Source organism: Cibotium barometz, chromosome 25, assembly GCF_041138505.1.
Source record: "Cibotium barometz isolate CiBa-2024 chromosome 25, ASM4113850v1, whole genome shotgun sequence".
NCBI lineage: Eukaryota > Viridiplantae > Streptophyta > Polypodiopsida > Cyatheales > Cibotiaceae > Cibotium > Cibotium barometz.
The window spans coordinates 43,238,119-43,254,324 of NC_141070.1; the positions used below are offsets into that span (position 1 = coordinate 43,238,119).

The 16,206-nt window shown below is 42.1% G+C and overlaps 1 protein-coding gene across 1 annotated transcript; it reads left to right on the forward strand.

Annotated features, from left to right (window-relative positions):
- Positions 1–723: 723 nt before the first annotated feature.
- LOC147624594 (L-type lectin-domain containing receptor kinase S.6-like) lies at positions 724–2,304 on the forward strand. The gene is made up of 2 exons (XM_086819604.1): positions 724–1,880; positions 2,048–2,304. The coding sequence occupies exon 1, from the start codon at positions 838–840 to the stop codon at positions 1,810–1,812; it is 975 nt and encodes a 324-aa protein (XP_086675730.1). The 5' UTR covers positions 724–837; the 3' UTR covers positions 1,813–1,880; positions 2,048–2,304.
- Positions 2,305–16,206: the final 13,902 nt, after the last annotated feature.

The following is a 16,206-nucleotide window of genomic DNA, read 5'->3' on the forward strand; positions in this document are numbered from 1 at the left end:
TCCCTCTAGACATTTTCTCTCTCCATGCCAAAACAAAGACACACCCAGAGAGAGAGATAGAGAGAGAGAGAGAGAGAATCCACATGAAATATATGAATATAATTATAAATCATGAAATATATGAATATATATATATATATATATAGAGAGAGAGAGAGAGAGAGAGAGAGAGAGAGAGAGAGAGAGAGAGAGAGAGAGAGAGAGCAAGTACGTACATGTGAGTAACATAGAGAGAGATACACATACGTGTAGGAACATTCATTCTATGGTGCAACAATGCCGTGCACGAGTCCACGTGTAAGCCACGGAGTGAACATTTTGTTTTTTGTGCCACAACAACACGCGGGTTGGAGTGTAGTGTAGTTTGCACCTACATATTTTGAAATATACCTTCAAAATTAAAACTCGAAGGTACAAATACTTCCAAATTTTGAGAAGTTATAGAACAAAAACTTTAAAATTTCAAGATTTTTCTTTATAAATAATTTCACAATTTTTGGACAAAGGTTTTTCACTTGTTGGGAAATTACTTTTTTGAGAACACTGAGGTTGAGGAGTCTTGTACCAAGAGTCACTATTTTACAGGCTATTCACGCATCCGAAAATGCGTGCTACCAGTGGCGGCCATGCGTCAGGCCACTCAAGTCCTTCGTCTCTGCCATGATGCCATTCCCCGGCACGCAAGCCACCGGCGCACCACCACCAGCCTACCAATGGCCCACGTGTGAACAGCTCTTAGTATTGCGGGACACCAAGCCTCAAGGTCGGGGAGTAAGCTGCGTGGGACGCAGCTCTTTAATACAAGGTTCGTTGTGCTGGCCCTGCAAACCAGCGGCTATGGCGGAACAGCATCTCCTCTTCCTCTTCCTCCGCCTCCTCCTCCTCTCCACAGCCTTCGCCTCGTCAACGCCTGTGCATTTTCCCTCTTTCTTTTACTCCTCCTTACACAGAAATTTGGATGACTTCCTGCTGCTGCAAGGCGATGCCCGCCGCTCCTCCTCTTCACACTCTTCCATCGAGCTCTCAGGCTCGTCGCACAACACCTCGGGCCGCCTCCTCTATTTTCAGCCCATCGTCCTCTCGCCATCTCTCTCTTTCTCTTCATCCTTCTCTTTTTCCTTCTCAATGCCCGCCCACTTCCAAGGGGACAGCCTTGCCTTCGTGATCGCGCCCAACATCGCCGACGTGTCCTCTCCTGGTCCCTTGATGGGCCTCTCAACAACCCTGCACAACATCGTGGCCGTACAGCTTGACCCTTTGCTGGATCTGCATGTGGATCTGGGCAGCCCTGCTCCTGCAGCAAATCTCATTGATCTCAGTGATTCCGTCGCCAATGGGGAGAAATTATACGCATGGGTGGACTACCATGGCCTTACCAAGGTTTTGGAGGTTAGATTAAGCAAATCCACCACCCATAGACCTCACATGCCCCTTCTCTCCCATCATGTTGATCTTGCAGCTGAGCTTCAAAACCCTGAAATGTATGTTGGGTTCACCTCCACCACAGGGATTTCTCAGCAGAAACACATAATCTACATGTGGGATTTTCACTCGTGGGATGGCGCCCAACACTCCCTTCCAGTTGATCCAGCCTATCATCATCACGATGACCATCTTCGCATGGAAAATGCATACATGAGAGTCATAGCTCTCCTCTTTGCAGGCATAGTTTGCGCCTCTATATCTGTGTTGGCCATGTGGGCATTGGTCTACAGAGTTTTAAAGAGGTCACACAGGGAAATAGCCATGCTTCCAGTGATGTGCGGCTATGAGAAGATCATCACTGACGAAAAGGAAGCCTTACAAGTGTAGTGTTTGCAGCAGCATTGCACCACCATTTCTCTACATGGAAATGATACTCCCACAAAAGGTTGCTTTATGTGAGTCCCTCTGATACATCTTTTACCTCATGTTATATGTGTTTTTTTGAATATCTTTCAAGGTTAAGAAACATGTAGTTTCTCTTTGTGGCAGTGCCACCCTCACCTAGTGACATAATAAGGTTATTGTGTTTCTGCTTATCAAATGAATGCCTGTGTTATTTCAGATCTTTCCCTCCCAAGTATAGCTAAGGTCCTCCCATCTTCATCTTTTGCCCACCGTCAGTTGCTGACAGCAAAGATGGGCAGGGTATTTGTGTAAGGGGCTCTACATACCTAGGACTACTGGATTCAACTAAGGCTTAATTTGGAAGCCCTTGTTATATCAAAGCATTACACTTGCAATCTGAGCTGGGCTTTGTATACCAGATAATGGAAATCAAAATTTGGAGTCATCTATAAACAAAAAATGCATTCAGTCTTAGGTGCACTGTTTCTTCCCCTCCTCTTTGTGGCTTTTTTGCGTGCTTCTAGAGTGTTTTCCTCTGCAGATCCTGGTTTTATGTCATGTCATGTGCTTCTTTACACGCATTGGCTACTGTGAGGATTTCTCCACAAGGAAGGATGTTTAGGCTCAAGTATTCTTTAGCTGCTAAGTCTTGGCTGGTTGCAAATTTGAATATTTTGCATTGCCTAAACAAAGGCCAGCAAGGCTTTAGTCTTACTGTGGTAACCCATTGGCTTGCTGGTATGCAAGTCCAAGGTTCAAACTCTGGCATAATTCAGGGTGTTTAGTATAATCAGAGTTCCCTTTATATAAGGGAACTACCATGATACATCTTTTATTTAGAAACAACTTGGGAGGGGGTCTCGTAGATGGTTAAAGACCTGATTCAAAATCAATCTTTATGCATTCAGGTTTGAAGTAAGATTATATCATTCCATTCCTTTAGTTTGCAAGCTGTGAATGATTGTAATAAAGAATAAAGGGTAAAGGGAGGTCATGACCTTTAGATTTTAGAGGCAAGATTTTCAGTTGCTATTCGCTTCTCTAGTTATTGGGGGGGAAAAATGCATGTGAGGGATTAAGTATCTCAAGTATCAAAGAGCAAACTTTAGGCTTGTCAAAACACACAAAATACTATGAAGATGCAAGCATCAATAATGACACTACATGGATTCTTTTGCTTTTTAACTTTGTAAAAAACTAGGGTTGGCCAATCAAGGCATGGAATGAGAACATGGGTGTAGGTCACCATCCCAACATCTAATATGGGAGAAGTCCACCATGAAAGCTTGGGCATGAGAGCTCTAAGAAAGGTGATAAAAACGATCAATAACAATGCCCATGAGCTCTATGTATCATATAGCCCAAGGTTCCCAAAGGCACATATATAAATGATCCTAAGCCCAAGTGCTTAGGTCCCATCCCCCATGTGCATGTGATACCAAATCTACTTCGTTACAAACCATCCTTTTCAATAATGATTTCGTCCTCGAAAAATCGAACGATGGTCGTGCATAAAAATATACAAAAGCAAAAAATGCACATGGCCTAGATGTATTCACCATCAAAAACATGTCCATGACGTCTGCCTGGATCGAATGGAAAAGATAGGAGGGTGTCGTCGATGGTGAGGCTAGTGATAATGATGTCTAGATCGAATGGAAATCCAAGCCATGCCTGACCCAAGATCATATCAATCCTGCATTCTGTTGGATCAAATGGATGATGTAATGCAACAAATCCATTAATGAGATACATCCAATGTTTCCCTCATCAAAAAGATAATGCATCCATGCATAGGATCCTAATAGGCCGTATAGATCCACCCACTTGGATCATCAGTGAATACATCATATTCAAAAGTAAATGCTTGATACACTATGTCTATGTCAATGCATAGGTATCCATGAGTATCAAAAGAGGATGCATCATACTCCATAGCATGCTCCATCAAATGTGAATCCATGTCCTCACTGCAATCCATCACCATGCATAGGTCCATAGGCATGATCCACATCACAAGCATAATCCTCATTACTGTCCATATAACCCTCGTAGACGTCACAATCATAGACTCTTCACTTATCTCTCAAGAAAGAGTCATAGGCTGGTTTCCATAGAACCTCCATGAAGTATCCAATAGCTGCTCACTACTAGATGCATAAATAGTCTCATCATCGATGTCATCTATATCATTAATGTCATCCACATCGATAATGTCATTCACATGCTCACTAGCATTATAGGACTTATCCTCATCATATGTAGCATGTGTACCATCGTCCACATCATCATAGATGGTCTCCTCATCACTAGTAATGATGGTAGATGAGTCATCAACAACTGCAGAAGCATCATGATCAAGATGTCTAATGTCACCATAACCAATAATGCATGTGTCTCGACCATGTGTGTAATCTTCATCCTCATGTGCATGGCATATGTCAAATACATCCTCATAGACATGTGCATCATCACATAAATCATCATTCATTCCTTGTGTCAAACACAATTACATGGACATCCAAAATATCCTCAATGATCACATCTTCATGATCTCGTGGCATCATATCATAAGCTGAAAATGCATCCATCAAAGCACTTAGGGAAGTAATCCAAGCATTTTCATTTTCAACTTGTGTATTTCCATTGGCCACGAACACATTGGTGATGTCTTGTCTAGAGAGAACTAGCATCGAGATCTCCTCATTCACTTCAACACCCACAATGTGTGCATAAAGACCCACACAGTCATACTCTATGCAATGGCCAAATGTGATTGTGAAAGGAAGTCCTCATTTGTCCTTAGTAAAGCCAACCTTTTTCAAAACAGAGTGTATAATAGCTCTTCCAAGTGCCTAGGTCCCATCCCCTCATGTGCATGTAATACCAAATCTACTTTGTTACAAACCTCAACCGCAATTCTTAGATGTATTGAAGGCAACCAATCATGCCTTCTCAATTGCAGTTTCTTTGAGAACTTTAAATGCTATCCAAATCAGTAAGTTAAATAAGAGTCTCTTCCCACCGAGAGGCCATGGGGAGAGCAGGGCATCTGGACCCTTGTAGTAGAGGTGTTGAACTTGGTATTATCAAGGTTATAAGTTTTTTGTAGGGACTCAGAAGATGCTGCTGGGTAACTATGTGGAGAGCAGGATATCTGGACCCTTCTAGTAGAGGTGTCCCACTTGGTATTATCTGGGTTGCAAGTTTTTTATAGGAACTTAGAAGATGCTACTGGGTAACTATGGGGAGAGTAGGGCATCCGGACCCCTGTAGTAGTAGAGGTGTCCCACTTGGTATTATCAGCGTTACAAGTTTTTTGTAGGGGCTCAGAAGATGCTGTTGGGTAACTATGGGGAGAGAAGGGCATTTGGACCTTGTAAAAGAGGTGTCCCACCTGGTATTATCAGGGTTACAAGTTTTTTTGTAGTTAGAAGATGTTGGGTAACAACAAATTTTGATAGGGTAAGCCAATGAAGAGAGGGTTCTAGCCCTTTAAAAAAGCCAATGAGGAGACGTAAGCCAATGAAGAGAGGGTTCTAGCCCTTTAAAAAAGCCAATGAGGAGACGAATACGAGGTTTTTGACAGATTCTTCACAGCTCGAATTCAAAACCCTCTCGTGGGACAACAACATGCAAAGGGTTTTTTAAAGTTGCCCTACTATTGTGCTAGCCCTGCCCCACCCAGTAAGAGCATTATCTAGTTCAAAAGTTTCAATAATGTTTGTGAAATTCGCTGAGCTGCCTACGGTTGATTGGCTAGTGTGTATTGCTAAAGATGGAGCATGAACACCCTTCTTTACTCGCTAGATGTGAGCTTGTATTGGTCGCATCTATTCTCCTAGCTGCTGTAATTTCTTCTTCTGCAAATAATATCAGAGAGTTAAACCTGTTTGTTTCTCATGAAACTATTGGTGCAGTATTTTTTCTTTCTTTCTTTTAACGGTTGTGTTTTGCCTTTTTGCCAATACCTAATTGGGGCTCGGAGTGAAGGATATGCTCATTACATAGCTTGGCATGGAAACAAGCCCTTAAATGCGTGCTCCAACACGCATTAATCTTGATTAGCTGTTTGATTAGGTAGGTTAGCGTGTAGATGCATGGAATGCATGGTGATTAAGGAGTAGTCGTGAGCCTTGATTTTCTTTCATGGAGGAGGTGGCCTTCTTTTTAAAGAAACGAAAAGCTCTTGCATGGAGATAGTTGTGATCTCTTGCATAAGAGGATAGTAAAGCTTGTGGTCTTTTGTGGTGGGATTTTTAAAAAAAAAATTTGGCATGAAGATAAGAGAGAAGTGGGGTGGTGATCTCTTTGCATGAGTAGTTGGCATTGGAATAGAAGTTCCATGTCATGGAGTTAAATGCATGATTATGTGGTCTTGAGAAATTTGTAAATTTGGTGCTTGGTGTGCATATGAACCGGTTGATTGAAAATTGGGTCTACGTATTTTGCCCAAATATAATTGGGCCTTGTTACAAATTGGGCTTGCTTTTCCCACTTTTGGGGTATAGCTTTACATAGAATAAAAATGAAGGTAGATGGTTGGATTGGAAGGAGTACAAGGTTGTTATTTTCGAAGCTTGTGGTTAGCCCATTGGTTAGTCGTGCTAGTCATGAGGATTACGGGTCCATGGTATGGGGCTTGCATGCCTTGTGGGTGCAAGTTGGTAAGTCTCTAGCTTGGGGGTGGCTTTCCACTGCGTGTGGTTGGAGCCTTTGGTGGGGTGGTGAGTGCATGTTCCTTTGTTTGCGTGTTCATGTGTTAACCAGATGTGCGTGTTTGTAGTGGCTTGGGCGTGCTTCTCAGGCATACATACAACTGTGAGTAATCAGTCTTAGGTAAACATACATGAAAGAGGACTTACTTGGGGTGTACTAATGCTTTAAATCATGTGTTAGTGTTGGTTTGATTTATTGGTGATTAGATAGCTCTTTAATGTATGGTTTTAGGTGTATAATTAATGTATTATGGGCTTTAGAAAACCACTTAATGAACATTTGAATGGTTGGAAAGAAAGAATTTAAATGGTGGTTTAATGTGGTTGCCAGTCTTAGTGTAAAATGAGGCATACCATAGGGGTATGGTTCTCTACACGTACTAATTGTTGGGAAGAGAATAATGTGAGAAATTTTGGTATAAATAATTGATTAACAAAGGTTTGTAAACCTTAATATGTAGATTAATGTGGAATACCCTATGTGAGAGAGTTGTATTGTATGGTGTTCATAAGAGTATGGAGGAGGAAGGCGTGGGTACATAGAGGGAGTGCAGGAGGAAGCCTTCTCTGTGTGTGTGTCTCTCTCTCTCTGTGGTTATTAGTGGCAGACAAGAAGGTTCTTCAATAGAGGAGGAGGAGAGACTAGGGAGCAAGGAAGGGGTTGTAGCTCCTCTATTTGCCTCACTTTGTCCTGGCTAGCACCCACACTGGATGGCCTTGGCTGTGCGCACTCCACTACTGCAGTTTCTTATTGTGGTTGGCTCTAGGTTGTTGGCTAAGGAAGAGGAGGTGGCGTCGCCTAGGTGGTGGTCGTGGGGTAGAACCATGTGCATGTCAACAACTGCATACCTATTTTACCCTTGGTTTTGCATTAGTTAATGCCACTTCACAATGGCATTAACAAATGCAAAACAAAAATTGCGTGAATAAATAAGGCACCAAAACAGAAACTAGATGGGGATAAGGGTTGAATATATATTTAATCTTCAACCTCTAGTAAAAGGTTTTACCTTAATCCAAAATCCCTTTACTCATTTTGTCTTAGATCCCATAGGAATAAGGTGGCAATGCTAAGGCTTTCATTTCCTTACCGATACTCACTATTATCTCGAAATCAATAATTAAACCTTATCTATTCTCACAAAGGTTCATACCTCCACAGAGAGCAACCATATGAACCATAATAAATCAAATTTTATGATTGAAATATAGTGGATTTTATCCATTTTTTGAAACCAAACACCAAGGTTCATATAAACCAAGGGCTCTTTCAACTCTATGCTTGAAACTGGAATCTCTCTCATTGATAAACCGTTTTTCATTTATAAACCCTTATAAAAAGCTTCAAAAATTCAATTACATGAATTGTTTTCTTTTCTAAAATTAAAGTCTTAATAATAATTAAATGACATATAAACCATTTAATTTTTACACAAACTTGATGAAAATACATAATTTGCTCTTATGGTGGGAGTGAAAGTATGTTTTTTTTGCATAATTGGATGCTTTAAACAATGAATTATATGGTGGAGTTGAGTGATTCAATATCATCACGTAGAGATCTAGTGTGTAGCTACGTCTGTTCCCAAGAAACCAGAAAGTCGAGACCTTAAGGAAAGGGTCAACTAGATTCTTTTGTGATTCCCTGAGGCTTGTAACGTCATAGACTAGGCCACGATGGTTTTCAATGTCCACTCGACAAGAAACCTTCTAGTGGTGGTGGAGGTGGTTGTAAAAGCTCTGCAACCACATGCACAAGCACACTTGGTATAGTTCTAGGTAATCCACTCATTGATCGTATTGATGTCTACTCCTTCAAATAAAATTGTGAGAATTGCTATCTTAACATACGGATGGTCTAATGAGCAAAATTTCTTCTTATGTAGATTGTTCAAATGTACCTTGTGATGATAGTCTTATGTATTCTTCTTTGGAAACTATACAAATACTTTGCAATGATAAATGTGACTTTATTTAATTGTTTTGCTCTTTACTGTTTGTTTCCCACAACATGGAACTCGTTGATGTTATATCAGGCCATAAGTGTTTACACTCACTTGGTCGGTCGGGCATTTTAGGCTCATAAAAGAGACCTAATGCTATTACAATGACTACTCTCATAATATATCCATGAAGTACATCACTTAGGGCTTTATTCTAACTTGTTACCACACGCTCTTGAAAGCGAGAATCACCATAAATACTTCATAACACCGTTACGGGCGCCCGTCTAAGTTGTAACTTTGGACACTGTTGTTTCATATCTTGAATGTATAACCCTTTGGTGTATTTATCGTGACTTCTTGATGTAAGATAATGGCGTTAGATCTTGTTAACCCTAGAATTAGGTTGGCATCCCCCCCTTCCTGATGGCGTTCACATGATCGCGTTGAAGACCTTTGTGTGGGGAGAATGGACAAGCATTGTAGATGGCTTTGATGTTGGTTGACGTGCTCAATGGTCTTTGTCTCTCCGGAAGGATTAAGAAAAGCCAATTTTAGTGAATGAAAAGGTTAGTGGTTTATTGGGAGTTCATAACGAAGTGGGGGGTGGGGGATTTTTTTTAACCCACTTTGTTTAGGCAATCATAAGCAAGGTTACATGTGATTTGTGTTAATGGGAATACTAAGAGATGTTAATTATGAGAGAGAAGAGAAGGAAAGATCCGCATGAACGTAGACTTAATCATTAGAACGAGATGGTGATTCTCAAATCCTCATTGAAGCGACATTCATCATTTGAAGAAATTAGTCTTTGATGATATCTCTTTGTGTGGCAGGATTCTTGTCAAATGTTGTTGAGTAGGACTTGTTCTTGTTTTCTTCTACTCATGTGCTTTTTCTGTTTTTATGTATATTTAAGTGCTCTTATGAAGCAGATATATATGAAGTACAAGAATTAAGTCATATAGACTCTTATTGAACTGCTCTGGTATTGAAGTAGCCACTTGTTGGTGAGGACTTAAAGAATTACATGGACTTGTGAGGCTAATATAGATATCTTCACTAATTGAAGATCATTGATTTGTGAAGATGGGTTTGTCATTTGGAGAGGTTTGTAATTTGAAGGAAAAGTTCCAGGCGATGGGTTGTACCATTGACCAGGCTTCCGCCCACCATGGCTCCACATCCAGAGATGTACATGGAAGTTGTCGTCGATGGTGAGGCTTTGGTGCAAATGTTCTCCAGCGCATGAGTATGGATATGTCCTCATGGAGCAGTTGCTACATTAACATATTGAAGATCATTTGGAAGGTGTTAATACGTGAGGTGGCTTAATCCATGATATGACTTAAATCGTGAAAGTGCAGGTTCTTAAGCCGTGAGACTGTAATTTGTGAGAAACCTAAACTCGTGAGATTACAAGTTTTTTGGCCGTGAAGGGATATTCCGTGAAATGGTCTAATCCCGTGAGATTGCTGGTTTTTTTGCCATGAAGGGATATTCCGTGAAATGGCCTAATCCCATGAGATTGCAAGTTTTTTGGCCGTGAAGGAATATTCCGTGAAATGGCCTAAATTCGTGAAAGTTAATCCCGTGAAATGGTGTTTCCATGAAATTGCAGGCTGTGAACTGGAATTCAGTGTGAAGGGTAATTCCGTGAGATGGAATTCCGTGAGATGGAATTCCGTGAGGGTAATTTCGTGAAATTGTAGGCCATGAACTGGAATTTCGTGAAGTGTAATTTTGTGATGGAATTTCGTGAAGGATAATTTCATGAGATGGAATTACATGAAAGGCAATTCCATGAAATTGTAGGCTGTGAACTAGAATTCCGCGAAGGGTAATTTTGTGAGATGGAATTTCATGAAATTGCAGGTTTTGACCTCGTGAAGTTGCAAGTTTTGACCTCGATGGTTTTTTATTTTAATTGATTTTATGGGTCAACTAGGGTATGACTTGCGAGAGCAACAGGTTCTTATGCACTTATTTTTCACATCCAAAGGGGCGAGACAAGAGCATTGTTATTTTGTCCTTGATACACTCATAAGTCTCCATTGCAGACATGGGTATTGATTCTTGAATTTGTTGTCGAGGCCATAGGTAAGATTGCTAGTTGTTTGCTTGAACACACAAGCTCTTGTGTAGGTGCTGAATGCACGAGAGTGGTTAAGTGATTTGCTTGTTGTTGCTTGGGAAATGACTCTTTTGTAGAGAGTATGTCTTCCTCTTCTTGTGAGGGGAAGCGTTACTCCTTTGGGATTTGTAATTTGGTTGCTTTTTTAGGATTGGTATTATGAGGCTCAATCACAATCGGTGATCCTATAAGACATTCAACCAAGCTAGGCATACTCTCATGAGTGTTACCATATTATAGTAGTGATGTGTGTGAACACACTTAGGACCGCCGGGGCACTTTTTCCCTCACTAGGAGGTTTTTTCCCCCGTGCATTGTATATACGCCCATTATCTTCTAGGGCTTGTTATCTTTCATTTTTGGCACTCATAATACACTACTGTGTTGTGCTCAAGCTTCCTCATTTTCTTGAAGTTGTGTGTGCATTCCTGCAACCCTAATTCCAACAATTGGTATCAGAGCAGGCTTCCTCCTCCCGGGCAGCATCACCGGCACCTGCCGCTTCATCTCCTCCGATTGCAACGAGGTTTCACGAGCGTCTGCAGGTTAGTATATGCCGTGGGAGAGCCCGTAGGGCTTGGTCGTTTCAGAATTTTGATCTGAAGTCATTTCGCCCTCCGTTTTTGCATTCCAAGTACTGCGCAGGCAAAATCGTCCTACTGTGCAGATTTTCTGTCAAGATTAAAATCTGCAGGACAGGTGCCCATTCGTCTGTTTTGGGCTGTGCTATATAGCACAGGTCGATTTTATACAGGTTTACCTCTTGCAGACAGCATTTACATCTAGTAGTACAGTCATTGGCCATGGCTGACAACAATGATGTATTCCGCATGTTGGCTGCTGAGGATAAGTTGGATGGCACCAACTATCCATTGTGGGCATATATGATGCGACATGTATTGGTAGCAAAGGGGTTATGGAATATTGTGCAGGGTATTGATGCACGTCCTATTGTGGCTGGGAATGCTGCAAACACATCAGAAACAGGTACTGTTGATGATGGTGCAGGCACAAGTGCTGTAGCAGCTGTTCGGGAACCACCACTTTCAGCAGAGCAGATTCGTTGGGATGGTAGAGATGCGCAGGCTCATGCCTTGATTGCGCTGTCTGTCAAACGTACCATTATCCCACATATTCGCTCCTGCAGGACTTCTAAGGATGCTTGGGATGTACTTGCCACATTGTATCAGGCAAGAAATGAGGCTCGTGTTGCTTATCTCCGAAAACAGTTGGAGAATGAGCATATGAACGAAGGTGATTCTATGGATAGCTTTTTGACAAAGATCAAGGATTTCAAAGAGTAGCTCATTTCTGCAGATGAAATCCTGTCAGACAGTTCACTTGTGCAGACTGTTTTGAATGGTCTACCAGATTCTTATCAGGGTTTTGCTTCCACTCTTCGCTTGATGATGAAAGGCAATCCCAATGCCTTATCATTTGAGGAGTTAGTTTCTGTTTTGCTGCAAGAAGACCAGTCAAGGCAAAACAGGAATAGTATGCGTGTCGCAGATCAAGCTTTCGGTGCTAGTCAGAGAAGCGGGAAAGGTAAAGCTGGCTTTTCTTCTAGTAAGCAGAAATCTGCAAATGCTGCGCAACCAAAGAAGGAAGACAAAGATGAGAAGAAGGGTGACAAACAGAAGACATTTTGCAAGTACTGTAAGGGAAATGATCATGTCATCAAAGCGTGTCCTAAGCTGGCTGCGAAAGAGGCTAAGAAGAAAGAGGCTGGTATGGCTGTTGCAGATGCCTCTCCTTCTAACAATGAATCTGCTAATGTTGTGCTAGATACAGAATGGGCATTCAATGCGCAGTGCAGTTATGACCCATCTTTGCATGACACATGTATGTCTGCAGTAGATTCAGATGTATGGTACTTTGACAGTGGTGCCACTAAGCATATCACCTCGCAGCGCAGTTTATTCACTTTCCTTGAGTCTGCTCCCACAGGGAATACTGTCACTTGTGCCAATAACTCCTCTTATCCCGTTAAAGGAGTTGGACAGATTGTGCTGAATGTTGCAAATGGCAACACCTTTACACTTTTTGATGCATTGTATGTGCCAGGGATCAAAAAGAATCTGCTGTCAGTCTCCGCATTTGCCAAAACAGGTTTGGTTGTAAAATTTGTGGATGACAGATGTACTGTTCATGATCTCTCTTGTGGTGACATCATTGTAGCATCTGGTTCACTATGTCGAGGGCTGTATAAGCTCAATATGGATGGCAAATGTGTAGAGGATTCAGCATGTGCTATTATGGATACGCAGGCTATTTCAAATGCAAAACTGTGGCATGCACGTTTTGGTCATCTGAATTTTGCAAGTTTGCTGCGCCTGCAGAAATCTGAAATGGTGTCTTCTTTGCCTAAGCTTGAGGCACCTGTCAAGCATGTTTGTGAGGGCTGCATATTGGGTAAAATGCAGCGTGCTTCCTTTCCCAAAGATGGATCAGTGAGAGCTGAACGCAGATTGCAGCTTGTTCACAGTGATGTTTGTGGTCCCATGCAAACTCCATCATTTGGAAACTACCTTTACTTCGTGACTTTCATTGATGATTTTACCAGGCATGCATGGGTATATCCTTTGAAGGCAAAGTCCGAAGTGTTTTTGTGCTTCAAACAGTTTTTGGTTATGGCTGAAAATGTGTCAGAAAGTAAGATGGGCACCCTCCGTTCAGATCGAGGGGGGGAGTATATGTCTTCAGAATTTAATGCATTTCTGGCTGAGCGTGGGATAAAACACCAATGTACAGTGCCGTATACACCACAGCAAAATGGTGTGGCTGAGAGAAAAAACAGGTCTCTCATGGAAATGGCAAGATGTATGGTTAAGAGTCAAAGTCTACCACATGGTTTTTGGCTTGAGGCTGTCATGTGTGCCACTTATGTACTAAACAGGTGTCCCACCAAAGCATTACAGGTTGTCACTCCATATGAGGCATGGCATGGCCGCAAGCCATCTGTTGGCCATTTACGTGTTTTTGGTTGCCTGGCATATGCATTAGTGCCTGTGCAACATCGCAGAAAATTGGATGACAAAGCTGTCAAATGTATTTTTGTTGGATATAGTGCTGAGAGCAAAGGCTATCGTTTGTATCATCCACAGACAAAGCGCATTTTGGTTAGCCGTGATGTTGTATTTGTGGAAGATGCAGTTCAGCCCTTGGTTTCATGTACTAAGGAGACAGATATCAGCTCACGTGATGTCTATGATACATTGTTGCCTCTTTTCAGTGGTGCACAGTCAAGTGCAATACCTCATGAGGCAGTTTTTCAGCCTATGCAGGTTTTAAATGATGGCACAGATCAGCCTATATCTGATGCAGATGTGCATGATGCACTTGAGGATGAGAGACAAGAGATTGAGGGCTCTAGGAATATGCCTAGATGGCTGGTGCAGACTTTGCGTGACAGCAAGTTGGATGCCCCTTTGTCTAGTCGCACTCGTTCTGGCTCTCATGGTGCCTCTTATGCGTCAGATTGTTATGCATTGGCTGTTTCTAGTATGTGCGATGAAAGTGAGCCTGTTTCATTTGATGAGGCACAAAGTTCAGAAAATTGGATGGCTGCTATGCAAGCAGAATACGATGCTATTATGAAGAATGGTACATGGTCTTTATGTGACTTGCCCCCTGGCAAGAAGGCCATTGGCACTAAGTGGGTATACAAATTGAAGCGTAAGCCTGATGGCACAGTGGATCGCCATAAGGCTAGGCTTGTTGCAAAAGGTTATGCTCAAGAGAAGGGCATTGATTTTGATGAGACTTTTGCACCCACATGTCGTATGACCACTGTTCGTAGCATCTGTGCATTAGCAGCTCATAATGGTTGGAATGTACATCAGCTGGACATAAAGACTGCGTTCTTAAATGGAGATTTGCATGAGGAGGTGTATGTATCGCAGCCTCGTGGTTTTGTACAAAGAGGGCAGGAAAACAAAGTGTGCAGGTTAAAAAAGGCTTTATATGGTTTAAAGCAAGCTCCACGAGCTTGGTATGAAAAAATACATGCATATTTGACTGCACATGGGTTTCAGAATAGTCCAACAGAAAGCACTTTGTATGTTAAACGTGTGGATGGTGTACATCTAATCATTGCTCTCTATGTCGATGACATGCTGCTCACAGGACCAAATGAGAGTCATATTGCTGATTTTAAGGCTGATTTGAATGCCTCTTTTGAGATGTCAGATTTGGGGCATTTGCATCATTATTTGGGGATACAATTTAAGCAGTGTGATGGAGGTATTGCTTTGTGTCAGACAAAGTATATTGAAACATTGTTGCGGAGATTTGGCCTTGAAGACTGCAAGCCTATTGCTACTCCAATGGAGACAGGTTTGAAGTTGAGTCTTCATGATGCTGGAGATCACTTTGATGTCACACTCTATCAGACAGCTGTTGGTTGCCTCATTTATGTATGCATTACGAGGCCAGACATTCAGTTTGCAGTCTCACAGGTGAGCAGATTTATGCATAGCCCAGGCATTAAGCATTGGCAGGCAGTGAAGCGTATCTTTCGCTATTTGAGTGGTACTCGGCATCTTGGGTTGTTTTATCCCAAGGGGGGATCATTGCCGCCAGATTTACATGTTTTTTCAGATTCTGACTGGGCTGGTTGTTATGACACACGCGTGTCCACGAGTGGTTTTTGCTTCATGCTTGGAAGCTCATGCATATCATGGTTGAGCAAGAAGCAGCCTACTGTGGCCACTTCTAGTTGTGAAGCTGAGTACAGGGCAGCTTTCACAGCTACGGTTGAGTGTGTGTGGCTCAGACGCCTTATGGCTGATTTGGGTGTTGGGCAGCCATCTGCCACCACCATCTTCACTGACAGTCAGAGCGCATTGGCAGTTGCGCGGAACCCAGTGTTCCATGCTCGTACGAAGCACATTGAGGTGCACTACCATTATGTCAGGGAGAGACTCTCTGCAGGAGAGATCAGTTTGGCTTATGTGCCAACACAGGATAACCTTGCAGACCTTTTCACAAAGGCTCTGCCTCGTGAGAAGTTCGAAGCTTTTCGCAAAGCTTTGGGCTTACTCCCTTTTGTGGATTCGTCCACATAGCTAGACACTTCCCTATACATGAGTGCTAGCTCTTGTTCACCGCATCACTCCAGGGGGGATTTGTTACCATATTATAGTAGTGATGTGTGTGAACACACTTAGGACCGCCGGGGCACTTTTTCCCTCACTAGGAGGTTTTTTCCCCCGTGCATTGTATATACGCCCATTATCTTCTAGGGCTTGTTATCTTTCATTTTTGGCACTCATAATACACTACTGTGTTGTGCTCAAGCTTCCTCATTTTCTTGAAGTTGTGTGTGCATTCCTGCAACCCTAATTCCAACAATGAGCTTGCTTTTTGCGTTCCGCATATGTCATGTGATCATTATTATCAATTTGGGGTGGTTGGGTGGGTTCTAGTTTCTTGATTGATCTATGAGGTGCACTGAGGGACGAGTCAAAACTTGTTTCATCCTCACTTAGTGACGTACTAGAACTTGTTCATTTTCTGACTTTCTTTAGATTGTCAATTTTTCATTGTGTTTGTCCATGCAATGAGATCGAATTTTCTTTTG